The sequence below is a fragment of the Solanum pennellii genome, chromosome 8, assembly GCF_001406875.1.
Source record: "Solanum pennellii chromosome 8, SPENNV200".
In the NCBI taxonomy this organism is placed as follows: domain Eukaryota; kingdom Viridiplantae; phylum Streptophyta; class Magnoliopsida; order Solanales; family Solanaceae; genus Solanum; species Solanum pennellii.
The window spans coordinates 68,901,034-68,926,526 of NC_028644.1; the positions used below are offsets into that span (position 1 = coordinate 68,901,034).

General features: G+C 31.4%; 2 protein-coding genes across 2 annotated transcripts; one reads left to right on the forward strand and one right to left on the reverse strand.

The window, feature by feature from the left end:
* The first annotated feature begins 7,422 nt into the window (after window positions 1-7,422).
* LOC107026856 (cyclin-dependent kinase D-3-like) lies at window positions 7,423-14,672 on the forward strand. The gene is made up of 8 exons (XM_015227954.2): window positions 7,423-7,746; window positions 10,695-10,993; window positions 11,076-11,184; window positions 12,001-12,126; window positions 12,633-12,868; window positions 12,943-13,254; window positions 14,066-14,181; window positions 14,283-14,672. The coding sequence occupies exons 1-7, from the start codon at window positions 7,630-7,632 to the stop codon at window positions 14,124-14,126; spliced, it is 1,260 nt and encodes a 419-aa protein (XP_015083440.1). The 5' UTR covers window positions 7,423-7,629; the 3' UTR covers window positions 14,127-14,181; window positions 14,283-14,672.
* A 1,497-nt stretch (window positions 14,673-16,169) lies between these two features.
* Window positions 16,170-22,150, reverse strand: LOC107026896 (AT-rich interactive domain-containing protein 2-like). Its single transcript, XM_015228007.2, has 3 exons — window positions 21,801-22,150; window positions 20,432-21,536; window positions 16,170-17,469 (listed from the first exon to the last, which is right to left on the reverse strand). Exons 2-3 carry the CDS (start codon window positions 21,509-21,511, stop codon window positions 16,582-16,584), a joined length of 1,968 nt encoding a protein of 655 aa, XP_015083493.1. The 5' UTR covers window positions 21,512-21,536; window positions 21,801-22,150; the 3' UTR covers window positions 16,170-16,581.
* Window positions 22,151-25,493: the final 3,343 nt, after the last annotated feature.

Consider the following 25,493-nt stretch of genomic DNA (forward strand, 5'->3'; position numbering starts at 1 on the left):
TGATAAACAAAAACAACCAAGATTAATTAACTTGTTTGCTGACATAAGTCTTTTATAAGAAAAAAAACACATATTTATCTTGTATATATTTGGCTAGCATCATCCATGGTCCACATTTTGCTTGAGATCAGACACACGATTTTGATTAAAGTTATTGAATTACGTTGAATGCATGCTTTCTATTTTGTATTCCGTCTTAAATATTGATCTTCGTCCTTTATCGAAAAACTGTAATATAGATTAAAAAAAGATTATCATATATACGAAAATTGTTGAAATTCCTAAAATACATAAAATAATTTATTAATTTTTTCTAAATTTCCTTGATGAAATTTCTATTAAAAAATTATATTATAATTTGAACTCCGATACATACCTACCAAAGTGGGATGAAATTCTTCAGTATCCCATAAATAACATCAACACAATATACTAACTATCAGATACCAAATCATAAAATCAAAAGATTTCATCCTTTCACACAAGAATAGAAAAAAGGAATTAATGCAAAGTCAATGAATATAATTTATTTATTTTTTAAAAAAAATAGTAGTAGTATTTTCTTTTGATTGCTCACCTTGTGTTCAGTAACATTTTAGGTATCTTGTTAATTTAAATTCATCGCGTAAAATTCATTAAAAGAGATAAACGCTTTTTTTTTTATTTTCATGGATCGATCTGATCCCATCACAATCATCAGTAATAATATATAGAAGAAGAAAACTAGTAGTTGTTTTATTATCAGACGTTCGATTATACCTCATCGACGACTGATTCAAAGTTAACGACACATAAAATTGAATAAATGACAAAAAATGTTTTTTGTCACTTTTTTCTTCTCAAAGATCGATTTTGAAACCTTTAATCAAACATGAAGAAATTATATATGTTCATCCTATCATTGTCTAGAAGAAGAAAAAACCAGGTTATCAAGTGTAGAGCTCCCTTCTTTCCAATAAGGATCCTAGAAGAGTAAATACAACTCCTGATATATGCAAACCACAAACCTATCTAAAATTAATCTGAGAACAGATAGGATTGAGGGATCCATAGATCAGCAGCTCAATTTTCCCTCTTAGATCCTCTTTGGAATTCAGAAGAGCTCTACCTTCAAAACTCTGGTCTTCCTCGAACAAGTTAAAACCAACTCTAGGATTATTAGTGTAATCCACAAGCAGAGTATGCAAAATATAGTATATACATAGACGTTACATCATCCTTAAAAAGAAAGAAGAAATTTCTCAACGACTGGTCCGAAGTTACAACATGTAAGACTAATTAAAGAACATAAAGATGTTTTCTGTCAAAAAACTTTCTTTTCAAAGATCAAATTCAAAAACCTTTACTTAAACATGAGAAAATTATATATGTCCATCATAAAAAAAACCAGGTTATCAAGTGTAGAGCTCCCTTCTTTCCAATAAGGATCCTAGAAGAGTAAATACAGCTCCTGATATATGCAAACCACAAACCTATCTAAAATTATTTTGAGAATAGATAGGATTGAGGGATCCATAGATTAGCAGCTCGATTTTCCCTCTTAGATCCTCTTTGGAATTCAGAAGAGCTCTACCTTCAAAACTCTGGTCTTCCTCGAACAAGTCAAAACCAACTCTAGGAAAATTAGTATAATCCACAAGCAGAGTATGCAAAATATAGTATATACATAGACGTTACATCATCCTTAAAAAGAAAGAAGAAATTTCTCAACGACTGGTCCGAAGTTACAACATGTAAGACTAATTAAAGAACATAAAGACGTTTTCTGTCAAAAAAATTTCTTTTCAAAGATCAAATTCAAAAACCTTTACTTAAACATGAGAAAATTATATATGTCCATCATAAAAAAAACCAGGTTATCAAGTGTAGAGCTCCCTTCTTTCCAATAAGGATCCTAGAAGAGTAAATACAGCTCCTGATATATGCAAACCACAAACCTATCTAAAATTATTTTGAGAATAGATAGGATTGAGGGATCCATAGATTAGCAGCTCGATTTTCCCTCTTAGATCCTCTTTGGAATTCAGAAGAGCTCTACCTTCAAAACTCTGGTCTTCCTCGAACAAGTCAAAACCAACTCTAGGAAAATTAGTATAATCCACAAGCAGAGTATGCAAAATATAGTATATACATAGACGTTACATCATCCTTAAAAAGAAAGAAGAAATTTCTCAACGACTGGTCCGAAGTTACAACATGTAAGACTAATTAAAGAACATAAAGACGTTTTCTGTCAAAAAAATTTCTTTTCAAAGATCAAATTCAAAAACCTTTACTTAAACATGAGAAAATTATATATGTCCATCATAAAAAAAAACCAGGTTATCAAGTGTAGAGCTCCCTTCTTTCCAATAAGGATCCTAGAAGAGTAAATACAGCTCCTGATATATGCAAACCACAAACCTATCTAAAATTATTTTGAGAATAGATAGGATTGAGGGATCCATAGATTAGCAGCTCGATTTTCCCTCTTAGATCCTCTTTGGAATTCAGAAGAGCTCTACCTTCAAAACTCTGGTCTTCCTTGAACAAGTTAAAATCAACTATATTAATATTAGTATATCCACAAGCAGAGTATGCAAAAAATAATATATACGCAGACGTTACAACATCCTTAAGAAGAAAAAGGAAATTTCTCAACGACTGGTCCGAAGTTACAACATATAAGAGTAATTAAAGAACATAAGGACATTTGATATCAACGAAATTTCTTTTTAAAGATCGAATTCAAAACCTTCAATTAAGCATGAGAAAATTAGATATGTTCGTCATATCATTACATAAAAAAATTAGGTTATCAAATGTAGAGCTCCCTTCATTCCAATAAGGATCCTAGAAGAGTAAATGCAGCTCCTGATATATGCAAACCACAAACCTATCTAAAATTATTTTGAGAATAGATAGGATTGAGGGATCCATAGATTAGCAGCTCGATTTTCCCTCTCAGACCCTCTTTGAAATTCAGAAGAGCTCTACATTCAAAACTCTAATCTTTCTCGAATAAGTTAACATTAACTATATGAGTATTAGTATAATCCACAAGCAGAGTATGTATATATACGCAAACGTTACATCTTCCGTAGAAGGAAGAAGAAAGGTATATCAATCTCATCTAAATGAGAAAACTGATAGAACTCATTAACATGGAACATCAACTAAAAGAAATTAAAAAATTTATACTAACACCTCTTGGTGATCTTTTATCATCTAAAACATTGTATATATGAAAAAAAAAAGTATGAATCAAAAGTATAAAATTATATATGATGAGCAAAAAATGTTGTTATACAACATATATTATTATATATAAAAGGAAAAATGAATGTTTAGAATGAGAATAAGATGAGAAAATGCATGCATATTTATAGGAGAAGTTTGAGTAGTTGGCTGTGAAATGTAATTAATTTTAATGGTTAGGCCATTGGCTTTAATTATCTCTTTGGAAATCACATGCAAACCCCCCACCCCCCCACCCCACTCCAAACACACACTTATAACTTATATTTTCTCTCTCTTATATTATAATATAAAAAAGAGTTATATAATATAAATAGAGAGTATGCAAGATATTTTTTTAAAAATCTTTAATTTAATTATAGAAATCATTTTAGCTATTTTTAGTTATAGTTTTATTATTTTAAATGTGAGTGAAAATTAATAATCGATAATGAATTTTCTTTCAATTATGAATATCTCAATGGATTTCTACGTGCAGAAAAATAAGACGATTTACAACCACACAAATAAACATTATAATTTATTCAGAGTAAAATTTAAAATTATCTAATCAATACCTTGTAAAATTTATAAATATTTATCAAGTATTTATTTGCCACTTAAAAGATCATTTTATATCATTTATAATTAATAATATTTTAAAAATAATTTTTCTTGGAAAAAAGTTAGCACATTGATTTATTTTCTTCGAATTTGTTTTTTTTTTTAAATAAAATAAAATTTAACAAATTGATTAAAAAAAAAATAATTTTTTTCCCCACCGTTTATTGCTTAAGAAGGTAATGCACGTTTCTTTGTCAAAACAAGACAATTACGGTTTCTAATCAAACAATTATTAACATAATTTTTATATACGTTACGAACCTTTTTCCTTTGGAACCTTCAATGTAGGCAGGCCTTGTGTGAGCCTTTTATGTAACTGAACATTGAAATTTTGACTCGTTTCTAATTTTTTAATTCGATGTATAAAATATTTTACGTTTATAGAATCACATTCCAATGAAGCATATCGTGACGTAAGTATTAGTGGATGATTCCACGACTCAAAGTTGTCACATAGAGACAACTTTTTTCTACTACTTGATAGGGTGAAAATAAAATGACTATGTATTAATTTAGGGAAAAGCAAGCTCAAATTAATGAATATTGATCGATAATACTAGAGAAAGACAAAAATAATAATAATATATTCGGTATAATTTCATAAGTGGGATGTGGGGAGGATAGAATATACACAAAAGTTGACACTCGGCTTAAATAAAACATTTCAAATTAGTTTGGAAAAAGAATATAAAGAAACGAAAGGAGTAACAATAATGAAATTAAACGAAATGAAAAGAAGTATACAACATAAATGCAAAACAATAGTATTAAAAATGAAATAATATGATAACTGAAGCACTAAAAGCGATATACAAAAACAAAAAACAATAACAACACCGAAATTAAGCGAGACTAAGAAAAGTATGTACAACATACAAAAGAAATACAACGATAGTTGAAGTATTAAGAATGCAATACATAAACGAAAGCAGTAACAACAACAAAATAAAGCAAATGAAGAGCAATATACATATACAAAAAAAGATCAATAATGACAACAAAATAATATAATAATCAAAGCACCAAAAAACGCAATACAAACAAATAACGCAGTAATAATAATGAAATAAAGCAAAATAAAATGCAATACACAATATATAAAAGAAAAATTAGTATAAAAATAAAATAATATGATAATCGAAAAACTATAAATCGAAAAATAAAAATAAATTGCGTCGGCAGTAGGACTTGAACCTGCGCGGCCGAAGCCCAACAGATTTCAATAAATATTTAAGAGCTAAACCAATACTCAAAAATAAATTCACTTTATTTTTCGTTTTTAATATGTCAAAAAAATAAAAAAATTTCATTTTACCCTTATTATTAATTAGTTACTTATTAAAATATATATTTTAATCATTATTTATTAATGGACATGTAAAATTTAAAATAAACAAGTTAAAACGAATGATTTTTTTTTGTAAAAATAACTTTATGATGAAACATGTAAAGTTTAAAATAAACAAGCAAAAGCGAACAGAAAAAATATTTTGTAAAGAACATATTCTTCATACTTATTATACGTTATTCCCCGTCTCAAAATTCTTATCATTAATTTGTTATCATCCCAATTAAAAATATATATCTCAAATAGTTTATTTAACCCAAATAAATGAAGTAAGTACTTATTGTTTCAATTACTCTTACATTGATTACATTAATAGATTGATGTTATGAGTTCATATAAATAGTTTTGCCTTAATAGGATAGAATAGTTTATTTATTTTTTATTCTTGTTAATATTTTTTTACAAAGTTTGCAAAATAAAATTCGATAAGTATTTTTATAATGGAGTAAACATTTAGATACCTCAAAATGAAGTTTGAATTTGAATTTTGTTTAAGTTTTGAAGATTTATCTGAAGTTATCTACCTATTAAGATGGATATAATAATGGATAACTTTTAGGAATCACATAGTTTTAATATGAAATTATAATTTATTCCTCTTTAGTTTGTAACTATTTTAATCCCTTAAAAACTAACATAAATCGGACACATTAAGTAGTATATCGAATACATTATAACATAAAATCGGATACATAGTATGTAGCTCACATATATTAAAAACTAGCTCGGATACATCATATCTAGCTCAGATACATTAAAAACTAGCTCGGATACATTATAAAATAAATCAGATACATAATATATAACTCGGATACATTAAATATTAACTCGAATATATTAATATGTAGCTCAAATATATTAAAGAAATAAGGATTTTAAAGATTTTTAAAAATAGAAGGATATATTAAAAATAAGGAGAACATAAGTATTTTTCCTATAATTAATTTGGAAGGTAATTTGTTGTTTTTCTGAATTTGGTTAATAAGCTCATTTAATTATTGAATTACTTAACTTTTATACAATGAAAAACTTACATTTACATTTGCGTGATGTTTTTTAATTACCAGTTTCATATTTATTATTGAGGATTTTTTTTGATTTTGTTAGAGGCATGAATAAAATTTTAAGTTAATATTTTTATATTCGTCTTAGGATTTCACAAGGGTAATTTTGTAAAATGTTTAACATAAAATATAAGTTCGTATTTTAATTAAACTATAAGTGGTATATGTAAAATTGAGTCATATTACGTGAATGTTTAATGTGATTAGTTATAAAAATAATAAAATACTATAATGATTTTACTTGTCAAAATTCATAGATATACACTTAACAATCGTCAAATTGATACTTAAACTTATGGAGTGAACGTTTAGATACTTCAATTTAAATTAAGTGTCTTATGGACATTACGATCTAGCAATTTATCTCATGTGAGAATTGTTGAGAATATTTCAAAGAGATAATTAGAGAATGTCGTTGGGATTATTTCTAAAAAAAATGTATTTTCATTTAAAATAGGAAACTCTGCGTCTCTTATTTTTCTTCTCCTCAAATTCGATTTCGCAATATATCTCTAATGATGAAATTTCAGATTACGTAGAGGAAAAATTAATTCGTGATAAATATATAGAGAACGAATAACAACGGAAAATGATATAAGAAAGGCGCATTAAAATGAAATAAATACACACAGATTGTAACTGTTAGAATAAAATTTTACGTATTATTTTAAAAAACAAAATAGATTGAAATGACATTTTACACACTTTAACATGAAAATAACGCATGTATTGTGTGATGTTAGTTTCGAGCTCAGGAGAAGTTTTTCTAACCGGATTGAAATTGTGAGACAGTTCGGTTCTCTAGACAGTCTTCACAAGACTCACCTGTATTTGCAGAAATTTTTGAATTTCCTCTAAATTAGAAATTGTAGATTTACACTAATTTTTAGTTACTACACAAACAAGAAATCTCTCTTCGCAGATTCTCATCTAAACTATCACCATTACAATCTCTTTTTACTTTGTATATTTAATAACGTAATCATAATAAATTAGTATGACTCGATATCACACAAAAACATGCATATTATTTTCTTAAAATAAAATGAATTAAGGTGTGAAAAGAAAAGTTTATGTAATCAACACCTTGTTTTAAATTAAAGTGAAAAATGAATTCTCCATTATTTTATAAAAAATAAAAATATACAAATAAAATCATATACGCTCCTATTTTATTTTTTTTTCTTTTCCTTAATACACTTTCAGTGAGACATTTGAACAAACAGTTTGTTAGCAAATTGAGAAATCTCATAAACAACTTACCAATTCAATGGTATGTTGAGTGTATATATATACTTCGATTAGCTGTGCAGAACAGTTTAGCGGAGCGGCGGATGCAAAACCCATAAAAAATTGGGAAAAAATCGGAAGAAAAAGATGTCTGAAGTGGAGAAATTGTTGTCTATGAATAGGAAAGCTGCAGATCGTTATCTGAAGAGAGAAGTACTTGGTGAAGGTACTTATGGTGTTGTTTACAAGGCTATTGATACGAAGGTAACCTTTTTTTTTTGGTATATACATTTGTGGGTATTTCATTTGGAGTATTTGGTTTTGTGGGTTTTAGGGTTTATGTTTTAATTTATGATGGTGGTTTGGTTTTTGTTGAATTTTGATATGTTATGTTGAATTGTTGATGATTAAGGTTTGTTAATTTATAAATTTTTTTGGTAAGGGGAATTGAACCATCAGTTAGGCAACCAATTGAGCTGTTAAGATTGATGGTTTGTTAAGTTTTTGAATTGGAAACAAATAGGAAAAGATGTTTGTGTTAGCTAAATGAATGTTGAATGCTATGGTATCCAAGCATCACATAGCCCATTTGAATTTTGATTTTGTCATGTTGAATGGTTGAAGATTCAGGTTTGTTAAGTTTTTATTTTATTTTTGAAGGGGAAATGGGGGAGGGGATTACAAGGTGGGGAATCGAACCCTCGTCGATAAGGTGAAAGTTTGTGTAGGAAACCAACTAAGCTTGTAGATTACCTTAAGTTTTTAAATTGGAAATAAAAAGGAAAAGCTGTTTGTGCTAGCTTGTGGTGTGTGCATTTTTTTTCATTTAGCGACATTTGGTTCCGATAATTATTGGATTTCTATAACGTTATCATTCTCAAAAAAAATAATATTGGATTTCTATAATAAATGGGTGCCATGGTATCCAAGCATCACCTAGTCCATTTGAAATTTGGTTTTGTCATGTTGAACGGTTGAAGATTAAGCTGCGTAATTTATGAATTGAACTCAGTGAAAATGCTGTTAGTGCTATCTCGTGTGTGTTCGTTTGTTTTTCATTTACAATATTTGGTTTCGATAATTCTAGGATTTGTATGATTAGTGAATGCCATATTATTCAAGCTTCAACATAGTCCATTTGAATTTTGATTTTTTCATATTGAATGGTTGAAGATTCAGCTGTGTAAGTTTATGAATTGAACACAAAGAAAATGGTGATTGTGCGAGCTCGTGGTGTGTCTGCATTTTTATTTTGCGATATTTGGTTTTGGTAATTCTAGGATTTCTATAACTAATGTTGTGTTTGTTGATATCTATATCCAAGCTTCACATAGCCCGTTCGGACCCCTGTTAAAGAAGTTCCAAGTCCTGTCTCCGTAGGATTGCTGTAGGTTTGAATTTATGCATAATCATCGTTGATTAACTGTTCTTTTGTTGATGTTCATGAAAACTGGAATGTGTTTCATGTAATTTAAAAGAAAAGGAAGTGCAGAGTGAAGGTATGAAGGCAATTTCATCTAATTTAACACTTGTTTTAAATTAAAGTAAGTGAAAAATGAAATCTCCATTTAAGAAATCCAATACACTCCCATTGCTTTTCCCCCCTTTATACTCTTTCACTGAAACACTCGAACAAACACCTTGTTACCAATTTCACAAATCCGATAAAAACTTAGCAATTTCATTTTATGTCGAATATACGTACACTCAGCTTTTTTTTTTGAAACAAGTAACATTACTCTATTTATCCATATGCATACTTCAACCAAAAGTGTAGTTGCCCTTTTGCGTAGAATAGTTTAGCAGTAAGGTAGATGCAAAACCCATAAAAAAATTCAGAAGACGGAACAATGTCAGAAGTAGAGAAATTATTGGCTGGAAAAGTAGTAGTTAATTACCTGAAACGAGAGGTTCTCTATGATGGTACTGATGGTGTTATGTACAAGGATATTGGTAGGAAGGTAACTTTGTGTATACACCTGTGGGTTGTTTCTCCATTTCTATTTTGGAGTATTCGGTTTCATGAATTCTGGGGTTTTGATCAATTCATGAAGTGGTTGGGTTGATTCTATGAATTCATGTTTTTTTATTGTTTAATTTTGATTTTGTCATGTCGAATGGTTGAAGATTATAAGGTTTGTGCTAGCTAGTTTGTGTGTCTCTGTTACTCGATTTCCATATTTGGTTTCAATCATTATAGGATTTATATTATAAATCAATACGATGGAATCCTAGCTTCTCATAACCCATTTGAATTTTGATTTTTTTCATGTTGAATAGCTAAAGATTAAGCTGTGTAAGTTCATAATTTAAACACAAAGAAAATGATGTTAGTGTGAGCTCGTGTGTGGGTTCATTTTACATTTGCCATCTTTGATTTCAATAATTATAGGATTCTATAATTAATGTCATGTTTGTTGATTTCTATCTATCTCCACACTTCACAGAGCCCGTTCGGATCCCTAATAAAGAAGTCCCAAGTCCCGTCATCATAAAGGAGGAGGATTCTTGTAGTTTGACTTTCAGCATAATCATAGTTGACTGACTGATTTATTATTGATGTTTACGAATTCTGAAATGTGTATCATTTAATTTATTTTTTGCAAAGTTGAATGGTAAGTTAGGGAAAGCTTTAGAATTGTACACAAAAAAAGGAAATAAAATTATGTTTGTTAGTGCTAGATCTTGTGCTAAGTCTTAGATGTATGCTGGTGATTTTTGAATTCCTTTTGTTTATAATCTTGAAGTTGAGCCTTGGGGTATATGGTAAAACTGTTGTCATGTGACCCAGAGGTCATGGATTTGAGCTTTGGAAACAGTCTCTTGCAGAAATTCAGGGTAAGGGTGCGTACGATAGACCTTTCTTGTTGGGCCCTTCCCCGGACCTTACGCATAGCGAACTTAGTATACCGGGTTGCCTTTTTTTGTTATTAATCTCTACAAGGCATAATTTTCTAGGCTATATGGATAAGCGTGAGATATTGAGAACTTCTTAACAGAGTGGTTAATTGCCTTGAAAGACAAACTATTTAGAAGTATTGTAGTGAAATGAGCTTGGATAATGCGGAATGGTTATAAAGGACTCATATAATGGGCCTCAACTAATTATGATTTTGGATCGAGGCATAGTAATTAACTGATTAAACATTTAGTTCCATTTTGTATTGAAATAATGATATATCTGATGTATGCTTTAATTTCATTTTCTGCAGAGTGGCCAGGTTGTTGCTATCAAGAAAATTCGTCTTGGGAAACAGAAGGAAGGGGTGAATTTTACTGCTCTGAGGGAAATCAAATTATTGAAAGAGCTGAAGGATCCCAGCGTTATCGAATTGATTGAGTGCTTCCCACACAAAGGAAACTTGCATCTTGTGTTTGAGTTCATGGAGACAGATCTTGAGGCTGTGATTCGTGATAGGAATATCTTCCTCTCACCTGCGGATATAAAATCTTATATCCAGATGACATTAAAAGGTCTTGCTTTTTGTCACAAGAAATGGGTCTTGCATAGGTATTTCCTTGTATATTCTTGATTTCACTAGATTCCAACTTGTGTGTAGCTTCCTTGAATATTTGCTGTGTTTTCCTGACAGAGATATGAAACCAAACAATTTACTGATTGGGCCTGATGGGCAGCTTAAGCTTGCTGACTTTGGATTAGCACGTATATTTGGTAGCCCTGACAGAAGATTCACACATCAGGTATGTTGGGCTATTCTACTTGAATGATCAAATGTGAAGGTTAACCTTGCAACTCTTGGAGCATGAATGTCAAAAGTTACTGTTCTATCTTGCTATTTTTTGCTTCAAATTATGGTTCTCCTAGTGGAAATTTCTCCTTTGGGGGGGGGGGTAGTTGATATATGAGCCACATAATAAAATTATCTTTGATTTATTTCTTATGGAAGTGTAGTTATTAGTTTCTCCCTGTGTTCTAATCAATGGAGGTGGTATCTGTTTTTGAAATTTAGACTTTCTTTAGAGGATGTCTAATATACCAAATGAGGGTTGACTTTTGTTCTTTTATCAAAATGTCTAATTCAAAAAACAAAAGAACGAAATGTGATCCAATGCTGCGCCCTTTTATATTTGTGATGGTCAAAGTTGACAAAGGTACTCCTATCTTCTTTCTATATAGCCAGTGTTGAACAGTACACAATTTCAAATTCTTATGTTAATAACTGTTGTTCACAGATATTTGTTTGCATTCACTTATTTGGTCTATACATTTCATTCCACTGTGAAAAATACATGCAAATTATTGAATATATGACCTTGTTTTTGGAGAAATAGGAATTGCTGTATCGTGGTATGTGTACAAATTTGAGCAGGATGTTGTCAATAGAGTACAGATATAGCAGTAGAATCCGGTTTCTTTATTCTTTTTTTATTTAATATTTTATATGGGAGAGTTCATTAGTCATATTTTCCATTTTCATATAATGCTCTCTCTGTTTCTTTTACTGTTGGAAATAGTCTAAACAACATTTACCTTTTAATCTGGTTGGATACTTTTAGGTTTTTGCCCGGTGGTACAGAGCACCGGAGTTATTGTTTGGTGCGAAGCAGTATGGACCTGGAGTAGATGTTTGGGCCGCTGCATGTATCTTTGCAGAGCTTCTCCTGCGGCGACCATTTCTGCAGGTGAATGTCGATTTCATGATTATACTTCTCACAAGTTATCCTTCTCCTTTGAAGCGATATTGGTCTATTGCTTGTTTTGATTAGTGGGTTTTGCAATGGAAGACATATCATCATGATCTGTCCTGTTATTATTCTTCGAAGAACTTGCCCACTAATTTTCTTTACTTTGTCAATTATTTTGTGAGTCATGTTGTCTTCCCTTTATCTGTGCTCGTTAAATTTACAAAAGTTTCTGTAGAAGAATAAAAGCTGTGAAGTAATTTTCCCTCCCGTTCTGTTCTAGAAAACTTCATGTGCAGTTGAAAATGGAGCCATAGTGAAAAGCAAGTTACTTATTGAACTAGACTGAACATTTTTGAGCTTCCATTTCCTATGATGGTCCTTTTTTATGATAAGCTCTTCAATGACTATTTGAACTGTTGCACTTTATATGCTACATTCACTACTCCTATCTGCATATTGTTATTTTAGCTAATAATTTGTTCTGAAATCTGTGCCTATATTAGGGAAACAGTGATATTGATCAGCTAGGGAAGATTTTTGCGGCCTTTGGGACCCCAAAGCCTTCACAGTGGCATGATATGGTCTACTTGCCGGATTATGTTGAGTACCAATATGTCCCTGGACAGCCATTCAAAACACTGTTTCCAACTGCTACTGATGATTGCCTGGATCTTCTGTCAAAGATGTTTACTTACGATCCAAAAGCTAGGATCTCAGCGCAGCAAGCATTGGAGCATCGGTATGTTTATTCTTCATCTTGTTTAGTTTGCACACTTGGGGTTGATGTGGGTTCTGAACTTTTCCGTCCTTTAGGTACTTCTCATCAGGACCTCCACCTACGGAACCAGCTCTGCTTCCAAGACCTCCCCCTAAGCGAGAGCCTGGAAATCCTAAGGTGTCAGATCTTAATCCACATGATGGTCCTGTGGTATTGTCTCCACCAAGAAAGTCAAGAAGAGTAATGCCTCATCGCGAAGGATTCGAGGCAAATATGCATCCAGAAAAGATGGATGACCATGAAAATGAGATCCAACAGGCTGCTGGTGAGAGGAGTGAACAAGTACCCATGTCACTGGATTTCTCAGTCTTTGGAATGAAACCACCTACTAGACCGACCATTAACAGGTATTAGCTGATACACCTTGCAATAGCTTCTACTAACCATGGCTACATGTCTTGTTCTTGATTGGTAATATGCCATTTGTTGTTATCCTATTGCCTTTGAACTCACACACTGGTTGTACTCAAGTAATCAAACTTTATTGATTCTCCCTTATCAACTGGAGCAACGTACTAGAATAGTTGATTAACAAAATCAGTGTTTCTATCTATTTTACTGTTGAGTTCATTCTAACTAGGAACTAGTGCAATTTCTCCCAGCGTTTCTATTAAGATTTCGAACTTTTTACTTCAAATTGCCTTCTTTTGTTCTTTAGTGCGTTGCGAAATGTTAACTCATTAGACAGAAGGGCAACAGAAGCAGTATTGTTTTGAAGATGCCACATGCACATCTTGGTTTTTAGTTTGTATACATCGAACGGTATTGCTCACAAAAAAAATGGGACTTGTGTTCTTCGAAACCACATGTGTAGACGATAACAGGAAAAAATGAGGGGAGGGATGTCTCCATCTAGTGGTCAAGTTACTGTAGATCCAAAGGTATAAGCTTTTTTCCATAAAAATGGAGAACTAAAACAGATGTTATTTTGGTGGATTATTTTCTAAAGGAAATATCTGGTGCGTGCTACCATTACTAAGATGATTGCTCTTGAGATTCTATGCCAGGCAACAAGTATATATGAATGCTAATACTGATACTACCAACAAATATGAAGATTTTGATATGCATGAAGTTACTATTAGTCATTTTATATGAACCTTTTACTACTCTGCTGTGCTATCATTGTAAATCTCCTCGACATTTTTTCACCTGCAGCGCTGACAGAACGCATTTGAAGAGGAAATTAGATCTGGAATTCCAACCCGAAGAGGAATAACATATCTTTCTGATTATTTTTTTTCATCTGGATGAAGGCTGCTATATAGTTTAAGGTGTGTGGTAAATATAACACTTGTATATTTTCATTCTTTCCGAATTTGTTTGCTCTTATATCTCGATTAATCTAAACTCGAGGTGTTTGCCAATTTACCAGGCCATAATTTTGGTGAACAAGGAGAAGAGTCTTTATTTCAGGTATACCGGTGGTACATTATTGCATCGAATGTGCCCTCCTTTACTTTGTTTTGTGCGATGATTGCCAATATAACGATTGATCTTGGAGAAGTACATTGTTGAACCATGGCAATTAAGTTTACCTAGTTCATTCTTTATCGTCGAGAGGATGTAATTGTAATGCGGGTATACCCAGTCTAGCATTCATATAAACTCAATTTTTTTATATGCTTTTTGTAGAGAGACATAATTGATATTCGTCTGTTCGAGTTTATATCAAACTTGAGTTTGTAAGACAATGCATTGCTTTTGGAATTGCTAGTTTTAATTTGGTGGATATTGTCTATGTAGAGAAATCTTGAATTTTTTACATTGCATTTTGATCACATTTTGGTAGTTATATATGAAAGTGAATTTTTTTAATTACTTTCGTTGTATTAACGATAAAATATCCCGTGTAATCCTACAAGTGGGGCTAGACGAGGGTAGAGGATATGCAGATCTTACTTCTATCTCGTAGAAATAGAAAGAAGGTTTTCAGTAGGCTAAATTATTTTTTACATATGATCACTAGTCTAATATAATATGCTGTTTGTTTGTGTTTGTATTTGTATTAGTTCATATTAGTTTAACTGGAAATGGAATTTAAGAAATAATACTAGGATTATTATATAGTGGAGAATTGTTTTCTCAAATTGCAAAATCATATCCAATAATCTTTGTTTGGTCAAAGTGATCAAGTTTGTGAAAATTTAAAATAGAGAAAATAACGTTTTTCCTTATATATCTAACAAACTTATTTCGAATATAGTATGACATTTTCATCTTTTCAAACAACAATTATAAAAATATGTCAAATATAATAAGTTACTTTGTTCAATTGAGTGGCTCATCAAGTTTGAAAGTAATTAAAATTGATTGTATAAATCATCATTATTCATTTTGTTCTATTTTGAAGCAATTACATTTCAATACTCAATAGATTGACACTCTTCAACACGACAAGTTATATGTATTTTCTAGTAACCTACAAATTTTTACAATATACTAAAAAAACGTCCATAACGAATAAAAAACATAAATGTTAAGTCTACCAATTCAACTAGTAATATATAGTATGAATTTTTAAAAATAATTTTCTTTCATGTAATTTTGTTAGTCTATTTTACCTTTCGACATTCTCAAGCATCTATATACCAAAAGAAGAAAACAATATAAAGATTGAGAAGTTTGTATGCAAGCGTACTAGTTTTTTACTCTTTTTTTTTTTACTTTCACTCGGAGCTTGCTTCGACTAAATCCGAATCATATATTATAAGACTCATTTGAATCCAGATCACCGCGCACTACGGGGCTAATGCTCCAAACAAATCGAATCCAAACCTCTAATTAAGAGTAAAACAGTCTCTGAACTATAAATAAGCATAAAACTTAACTATTGATGGTAGTGTCAAGTCGTATATAAAAAAAGTTAAGTTTTTGAGTTAAAAAAAAGTGAAAATGGGGACGAAGTATATCAACAAGAGTTTCACAAAATTTGGAAGTTGAAGAAAGATGTTCGAAACATTGAAAAGTTGAAGAGAAGTGCTTCAAATTTCAATCTGTAAAGGTTTTCAAAACAACTAATAATATTGATACACTTTCATCGACAACCAGTGCTGTTCCACATCGACAACCAGTGCTATTCCACAAGTGAAGTATGTAGACCCTCGAATCTCAAGCAAGAAAAATCATTTTTGAAAAAAATACATTTTGAAAGAAATACAAGAAATCATTTTTGAAGAAAATCTTTAGAAAGAAATGCAAGAGTAAAAAGCTAAAAAAAAAACAAACAGAAAAACAGGTAAGGATACAAAACATAACCAAATTGTCTAAAACAACAATCTTTCATTTAAAACTAATCATATGTGCTACTAAGATCAAAACTGATCTAGTCTAAACAGCACATTGCACTTCAAACAAACATTAAAAAAAAAAAGAGAACTTTGAATCCTTGTATGTAACCTGTTTAAACTATGAAAATGCAACTATTTGCCAATAGTCTAGATAGATATCTTTACATAGCAAGATAATAATCACTTGAGTCTACTAAGTATATATTTGCTCCTGCTCCACCACCATCTCACTTGATGTTCAACCAGATGAGACCTTCAATACCAAATCACCACTAGTATTATCAAAAACTTACCATCAACAGCACTCAATTAGTCTATCAAAATTGTCACAGCAAAGTTGTAAGAACAGCCTGCTGTGATCAAGAAGCTTCAAAGCTATATATGTCACTGCAGATCAGTGCAGACCTTATTCTCGCTGCATGTCAGTAAACACTTGGAGGAAGGTACATAAACTGCAGCGTCACCAAAATTGCCGCCAACACGACCAACCTCTTTTTCATCATCATCGCTGTCGAGGTCTTTTGGAGTAACCCTGTTTTGATAGGTTCGGCGCCTGATAAGGAATACATTGAAGTAATAGCTAACCAGCATATTCCTACTCTTGGATGGGAATAGTTCCTTAAAGTTGCTCCACACATTGTTTTTTTGTGAAACACTTGGCTTTATGCAAACTTTGAACTTTTCTTGATCCTCATCTGTCCATGAGAGCGAAACTTCCTCCCCCATTTTGTTAAACCTCCACAGGGTAAACAGAGGACCAAGCTCACGCGACAATTTATACCTCTGGTCTGCAATATGAAACCTGTTGCATTCAGCAGATCCCGGAAATCGACAATCACATGAACTTTGTCTTCCCTTTCCAACAGGATCTAACACAACCAAAGGGTTTGTTTTTTCCACTTCTGGAGGCCACATTCGTGTGCCCAACCACTTGGCATCGCTCTCAGAAATCACACCAGTCCATTCAGGGACTTCAGCAGTGCGAGGTTGGCCGCCAGGATCCACTTTAGGTGCTTTTTGTCTTGGGAGTTCATAGGCAGCTTTAGGTTTTTCTGTTACTGATACCTCAACACTCACAAGATCTGGCGCAATATCATCTTCTTTCTTCTGATGAGTTTCAACTTTGTTTCGAGAGATTGGACACAAGCTGCAACCTCGACACAGAGTGTGCTTTTGCAAATTAGGGATCCTTTTGCTGCATCTTAGGTTCTCTGCAGGTTGATTGTTATGTTTTTCTTCTTCATACATGGACGGCTGCATCCTCTGCTTCTTCTGTTGGTTACATCATGACAAAATGGACAACAAATAACTCTCAATAATTGTTTCTTGATAAGTCATACAAAGACACATTATACAAGATCAAATTTTTGACAAGCAGGAAAAGACGTGTGACAAAACAAATCACACAGTTTGATTCACATAAATATTTAGGTGGTAAATGTATCACCAGTAGCAGAAGTTTAAGTCTGCCATAGTGGAGAGCCTTCTACTGTACGTCTTAGAAGATAAAATTCAAGCATAAAAGAGTCAGGAAAATTGGCAAATAGTGGAACAACGTCTCAAAAAGGCAATAATATGTGACTATCATTGACAAAATGGACCTAAGGTTTAACTCAGTCCCAAAAACTAGATGAACATTGGATGAGTTGGGCTCTAATACTAATGTTCAAGAATGAAGCAGGGCCGACTCAACCTCAAAAATTAGTTTATGAGGTGAGGATGACACAAGATCGTATAAAAAAAAACAACACGTTCTTCAATCAATGTGGGATGCCTAACATCTATAATGCATATCCTGCTCTTATATTATAGATTTATCTGGAAAAAGTACTGTTTTGTTTATAAAAACTTCAGTATTAGCTCTAAAACTGTAGCAAGAAAATTTGTGGGGCGGTGGGGTGGGGGGGTGTTCACTATAACGATTAAATACACAAGCACACAAATATATGTGTACAAGGGATCATTGACAAGAGAACGTCTGTAATCACGAATGGCTAACTCAAGTCAGATGAGTGTTATGAATGAACTGTTGGTCCTATATTACACAATTTACGCATGTCAAACAAGAGGACGACAAACTGAAAGTGTTCCCCAAAACAGTAATTATTTTCCTGAATTATATGTATCCGCAGGATTAATTTTGAAAAAAGTGAATTGAATGGATTTAAAATAATGTTACAACATGGATTAGGATTAAAAAGTTCTCCATTTTCATTCACTACATAAAATTTAAATTTAATCACTTGAAATTAAATTGCAACTACTTGATTAAAGAAAAATGAAAATAAAGAATTTGATTCAAAAAGGCAATTTTTTAATTCAAAATGTCGAAACGTAAGCTAAATAATCTGTCAAAAAGCACCTTCCAACACAAATAACAAAAGAAGCAAATCAAGAAAAGGAAGGAATAACTATTTTTTTAAAGAAATGGAGAGAGAGAACCAGGAAAAGGGAGGGGTAAATTCTAAAGAAGGGAGCATGCCGAGTTAAATGTCATTTTCAGTAAATTTATCATGAGAAATGATGAAGTGATGAAACCCTTTACAGTTTTGGCCTAAATTGCTCCGACTCTTCACTTTTGGTGATGGGTGTGAGATCCGTACCTGATCTGGTCTACCGATTTTTGATACTTCGACAAAAATAGATGGGAAGAGTCTGGACAGGTTTATTGGTTTTTATAGTAAAAAACAAAAGCTAAGGTGAAATTCCAACGGTCACTCTTTATCCTTTTTCTCCTTCTAGCATTCTCCACTTAATCTATTTTCGGAAATTAAATTATTTTAGTCAAAACTAAGGTGAAATTCCACAGTCACTCTTTATCTTTTTTCTCCTTCTAGCATTCACCACTTAATCTATTTTCGGAAATTAAATTATTTAAGTCAAAGCTAAGGTGAAATTTCACGGTCACTCTTTATCCTTTTTCTCCTTCTAGCATTCACCACTTAATCTATTTTCGGAAATTAAATTATTTTAGTGAAAGCTAAGTAGGTGAAATTCCACGGTCACTCTTTATCCTTTTTCTCCTTCTAGCATTCACCGCTTAATCTATTTTCGGAAATTAAATTATTTTAGTCAAAGCTAAGGTGAAATTCCACGGCCACTCTCTATCCTTATTCTCCTTCTAGCATTCACAGCTTAATCTATTTTCGGAAATTAAATTATTTTAGCCAAAGCTTACTCTGTCACTTTTATCCTTTTTCTCCTTCTAGCATTCACCGCTTAATCTATTTTCGGAAATTAAATTATTTTAGCCAAAGCTAAGGTGAAATTCCAGAGTCACTCTTTATCCTTTTTCTCCTTTTAGCATTCACCGCTTAATCTATTTTCGGAAATTAAATTATTTTAGCCAAAGCTTGGGTGAAATTCTTGTCACTCTTTATCCTTTTTCTCCTTTCTAGCATTCACCGCTTAATCTATTTTCGGAAATTAAATTATTTTAGCCAAAGCTCAGGTGAAATTCCACGGTCACTCTTTATCCTTTTTCTCCTTCTAGCATTCACCGCTTAATCTATTTTCAGAAATTAAATTATTTTAGCCAAAGCTTAGGTGAAATTCCACGGTCACTCTTTATCCTTTTCCTCCTCCTAGCATTCACCGCTTAATCTATTTTCGGAAATCAAATTATTTTAGCCAAAGCTTAGGTGAAATTTCCATGTCACTCTTTATCCTTTATCTCCTTCTAGCATTCTCCTCTTAATCTACTTTTAGAAATTGAATTATTTTAGCCAAAGCTAACGTGAATCTTCTGTTACTCTTTATCGTTTATCTCCTTCTAGCATTCTCCTCTTAATCTATTTTTAGAAATTAAATTATTTTAGCCCAACTCCCGCACTCGTATCCATACATACCTCCGTATCCCCGAATCATGAAGGATCCAACCTCCCGAACCACACCCGTAACGGACACCGCCCACCCGACTCCGAGCAACTTAAATAATTTGTGCTAAGTGAATGGTTATAGCAAGGGTGCAACGCCTATCTAGTCTTGAATAGCATATGTGTAATGTATCACCTATTCAAGGAAGTAGTCAACTACAAGTAAATTGAGCCATAAATGTGATTCTCATTTAGTTACTTCAAAGAAAATAATATAAAGAAATTATATTGAACGGTCCCGGGCATGTAAGAAGCGATTATCCAGTGCTACAAGAAATCATTGAAGACAAAGCAATAGTGGAAAAACACATCCGTCAAATTACTCCAATTAGATTAAAAAGGATGAAGCAAATAAATACCTGACTGTTAGCTTCCCCTGCATCTGTGTCAATATGGCTTTTCTTCAGCAGTACTTCCCTAATCGCCAAAGCCTGGAACCAGAAGTCCTTGCCTGTATGACCTTTCCAGTTCAAAGACTTAAGAACTGGACCAATTTCAGGATCATTAGAATGTTTTGCTGCATGTTTAAGCCAATTTAACATTTCAGAGTAGCATGGAGATCCTCTTTTTCTCTTATGAGAAGCAGTTACGTCCTCAATGACACTCTTGCCCACCGCCACAGTAGTATCAGAACCATTCAGAACAGAAACTTTCTCTTTGTCATTGTTCTCTTTTTCTCCCATGCCAATCATCTGTGCAAATTTTTCTTCATCATCATACTGCCTATTTGATTTGGCAGGTGCTCGACGAAGGATTTTCTCAACAATCCCCTCGGTAGATACCAAAAAGACGGTGTCATTGGCAATCTTAGAAAAGGATCTTTCACCACCATTGTTAAGGTTATGCTTCCTGTGTTCAGCATTGCAACTTCTGTGCTTAGTGTCGCTAACACTTTCAGCAGTAAACATTTCATAATCAACCTGACTATTGACGTTACAAATAAGCTCTTCCTTGCAATCATTTTCCGAACGAAACAAATTACCAAACATGGTCTCCAACTCCTTCAACAACGAATCAAGTTTCCCAATGACACCAACCTCTCCTTCCACCAAGTTCCCATCTTTAAGTATTGCTTTTAGCCAATGATCAAACTCTCTCAGATACTTTGCATACACCAACTTCAAAGACGCAACAGCCCCAGTATCCGGCCCACAACGCTCTGCAACACAACCCCACAAGTTCTTGTACGAAACCAGATCATAACCACCTAGTTTCCTCACAATCCAGAAGAGTTTAAACAAATCTATAGGCTTCCCACTACCACTCAAAACTGGAAAACTCCATACACTTTTTTTCTCAGGTTTCTGACTGAGAAAAACCGCAAAAACATCATCAAACATCCTCCTAAACCTACTCTTACCCCCATTTATAGCAGAATCACTCCCCTTATTTTCTTTAAAAATCAGAGAGCCATCATCTAGTCTTAACCATTCGTCCATCAAACCCAAACAGGCTGTACCTTACCTGAGGGTTTTCAACAACAATCAATACAATTAATCAATACATAACTAAATACATAAGACCCCCCCCCCCCAAAAAAAGGAGGTATTATAAAAGCTCTAAAAACACAAAATATACAATCTTAACCAAAGTTCCATTAACACAAAAAGATTACAACTTTTTTCTGGGGTTTTCAAGAACAACATACATTAATCATAAAATCACTAATTCCACACATATATACACATAAAAACTGAAAAAGGGGTTCTTTTTATTGAAATTATTTACCTCTACAATGGATGTTCTATAAAATTCCATCAAGCCCACCACCACCTTAGCATTTTTTAATGTCCTTTTTCCTTTCTTGAACATTCATCAATGGTGAAAAATGATGAAAATTCAAGAACCCCACACACTCTTAGATTACTATAAACAACAATCAATCACCTGGTTTTTTGACAGCTCAAGAAAATGGAGTTGACAGGTGTTTTTTAAGGGGTATTTGATGTTTTGAGGTTTTTGTGAATTTGCACAAAACATTCATGGAGAAACAAATTAAACTAAGAAACAAAAAGCATATAATAAAGAAATAGTACTTGATAATCTAAATAACAATGAACCCTAAAAAAAAAATTATTTTCCAAAAAATATTGTAGAAAATAATAGAAGAATTTATACAATGAAAAAAAATATTGTTTGGTCCATCCTCTTGTGTCTAAACTACATCATGAGATATGATTATCACCGTTGGATTAATCAATTTGGAAAATAGTGTTTTATCGGGATTGTAATAATAATCTCGTTATAATATTGTGAGTATTCGATAATATCGACAAAATTTTGGACCTGTTATTATTTACTCACCTTTTTCCTTAAATTTGTAGGGTTTGGGGGAGGTCGATGGAGAATGAGATCTGATCTCTCACGATAAGTACTGAGAAACGGAGAATGGTCCACCAACTGAGCGACTATTATACACTATTATTCTTATTTGCTAGTGTATATTGAATAGTTGGGAAAATAATTCTAGGAATAGTATAATTACTTTAATAATTTTGTAACCTATCCTGAAATAGATTAGAATAGGAATTTTCAACCTTGTAATTCTCGTCTTATTATTTTGAGTTTAATATTTTACTATTTTAGACTATAATCGACATAGTGTATTTTTTTATAACTCTCTTTTTTTCTAATTTTTTTTAGGGTTTAGAGTAGGCCGAGGAATTGAATCTGATCTCTCACGACAAGTGAAGACGGAGAGTGCTCAACCAATTAAACAATCATTATACTCTATTATTTGCTATTTCCTATTGAATGGAAGAGAATAATTCTAAAATTATTATTATTATTATTATTATCTCTAAAAAGACTAGAAGTACAATGTTAAACCTTATAATTCTAATCTTATTATTAGTTACTCTCTTAGTTCTAATTTTTTAGGGTTAGAAGAAATCGAAGGGGGATGAGATAAGTAATTACTAAGTAGATGAAATAATACTGTAAATTACTTTATTTAATAACATATATTTGAAAAGATAAATAAATTAATTATTACCATTTTTTTTTTCTGTTTTTCCCCCCTTTTCGTCTCCTATATCCTAGGGTAGTTTTTTATAGTTTTTTTTTCTTCTTCTTTGGGGTTAGTAAATCTAAATTCAGAAAGAAAGAAAAACATCATTCGAATCTACCTTTAAATTTTGAAAAATCATTCAGAATCTATCCTCGAATATATAGGATCGTTCTGAATCAATTCTTATTATATAAGATTAATTTTATCTGTATTCATCTAAAATATTAAATCACTTTTAAAGATTTTTTAAATTTTTTTTAAATCATTCAAAATCTGAATACATAGGATTATTTTAAATCTATCCTCAAACAAATATAGGAACATTTTCAACTAACCCTCGATCATATAGAATCATTTTTTAAGAGAATCATTCACTCAAAACATCATTCAAAATCTATCATCAAACACATAAAATCATTCTTAGTTAACCCTCGAAAACATTGAATCATTTTGAATCTACGTATCCTCGAAAACATAGGATCATTTTGATCTATCCTTCGAATTTAATTGTGATCAATCACAAACTAATTCTAATGTATATAAAAAGAATCAAGAGAAAAACAAAAACATAAAGCAAAAAAAAAAAAAACCATTTCTATCTATACAAAATTGTTTTATCGAAATTAATTAGTAGTACCTTTTTTCAAGTGTTGTTTGATAAAAGTCCTTCAAGCCGACAGCCACCGTTTTTTTTTTAAAAAAAATCTTTGGTTTAAAAAATGAGGAAAAAATAGGTTTTTTTATGCTAATAAAAGTTTTTTTTTATGTCTGAGATTTTGTGAATTTAGACCAAATGCAGATGAAGAAAAAAAAATAAGTAAAATAAAAGGAATTAATTTTGTGGAAAAATGACAGCATAGTAAAATTTTTTTCTCATTTTAATCTATTTGTGTTGTTCTGACTTAACACCTAATTTAAAAAAAATAATAAAAGATTCATAAATCTTGAAATCTTAAATTGAAAAAATACATTCCTCCACACCTTAAATTGTAAGAACTAAAATAAAAAATTATCAAAAAACATACTAAAGGAAAAAAAAAATAACATCTAATCCATAATTAACGACTTAAAAGGAAATATTATATTGTGATTTAGTATAAAATTAGGACAATCTAAACAAAAATTTTATGTTTTCATAAGATCTAATAGATAAAGTTTATTAAACAATTTACGAAAAGGGAAAAACTTTAAAAGATCATTCTGAATCTATCCTCAAATATATAAGATCATTTTCAATCTACTCTCAAACATATAAAATTATTTTTGAATCTATCTCTCGAATACATAAAATCATTTTATCAATCACAAATAAAAAGAACCAAGAGAAAAACAATTATATTGTATTAACTATTACTGATAAAATTTTAGAATTATTGTACGAGGGAGACTAACCCTAAAACTATGAATTCTAGAATAATTACAATTTCGTAATAATTTTATCATCTAATTTTGAAAAGATTAAAATAGAATAGTGTTGAAATAAATTTGAGTATTCATTTTTTTTTAATTGCGTTGAAATAAAATTGACGTAGTAATTACTAAGTAGATGAAATACTATAGTACTATAAATTACTTTATTTAAAAACATTAATTTTAAAAGATAAAATAAATAAATAAATTATTCCGTATTTTTTTTCTTTTTTTCCCCTTTTATCGTCACCTTTATCCTAGGGTAGATTTTTCTAGTTTTTTTTTTCTAGGATAATTTTCAACAAAAATTTATCGTTTTTATGAGATCTAATAGTTAGAGTTTATTAAATAATTGACGAAAAGGGGAAAAAACTCTTTTTAAAGAGAATCAAAATCACTTGATCGGATTTTGAAAGATCATTCAGAATCTACCCTAAAATACTTAGGATTATTCTGGATCTATCACCGAACACATAGATCCTGATTTTAATCTACCCCTCAAACTCATAGGATTATTCTGAATCTATCATCGAACACACAGATCGTGATTTTTAATCTATCCCCCAAACACATACGATTATTTTGAATTTATCCTAGAACATATAAATCGTGATTTTTAGTCTAACCCTAAAACACATCGGATCGTTCTGAATCTATCCTCGATCGAACACATAGGACCATTTTGATCTACCCCTCGAAAACATCCGATCATTTTAATCCACCCCTCAAACACATAAAATCATTTTAACAATCAAAAATTAAATTAAACAAAATGAACAATTCCAATGTACATAAAAAGAATCAAGAGATAAACAAAAATGTAAAGGAAATTAACAAAAAAAACATTTCAATTTATACAAAGATGTTTTATTGAAATTGATTAGTACCTTTTTCAAGTGTTGTTTGATAAAAGTCTCAAGCCCACCGCCACCTTTTTTTTTTCTTTTTTTTTTTTTGGTTGTAAAATGAAGAAAAAAAATAGGTCTTTTGGTTTATATAGG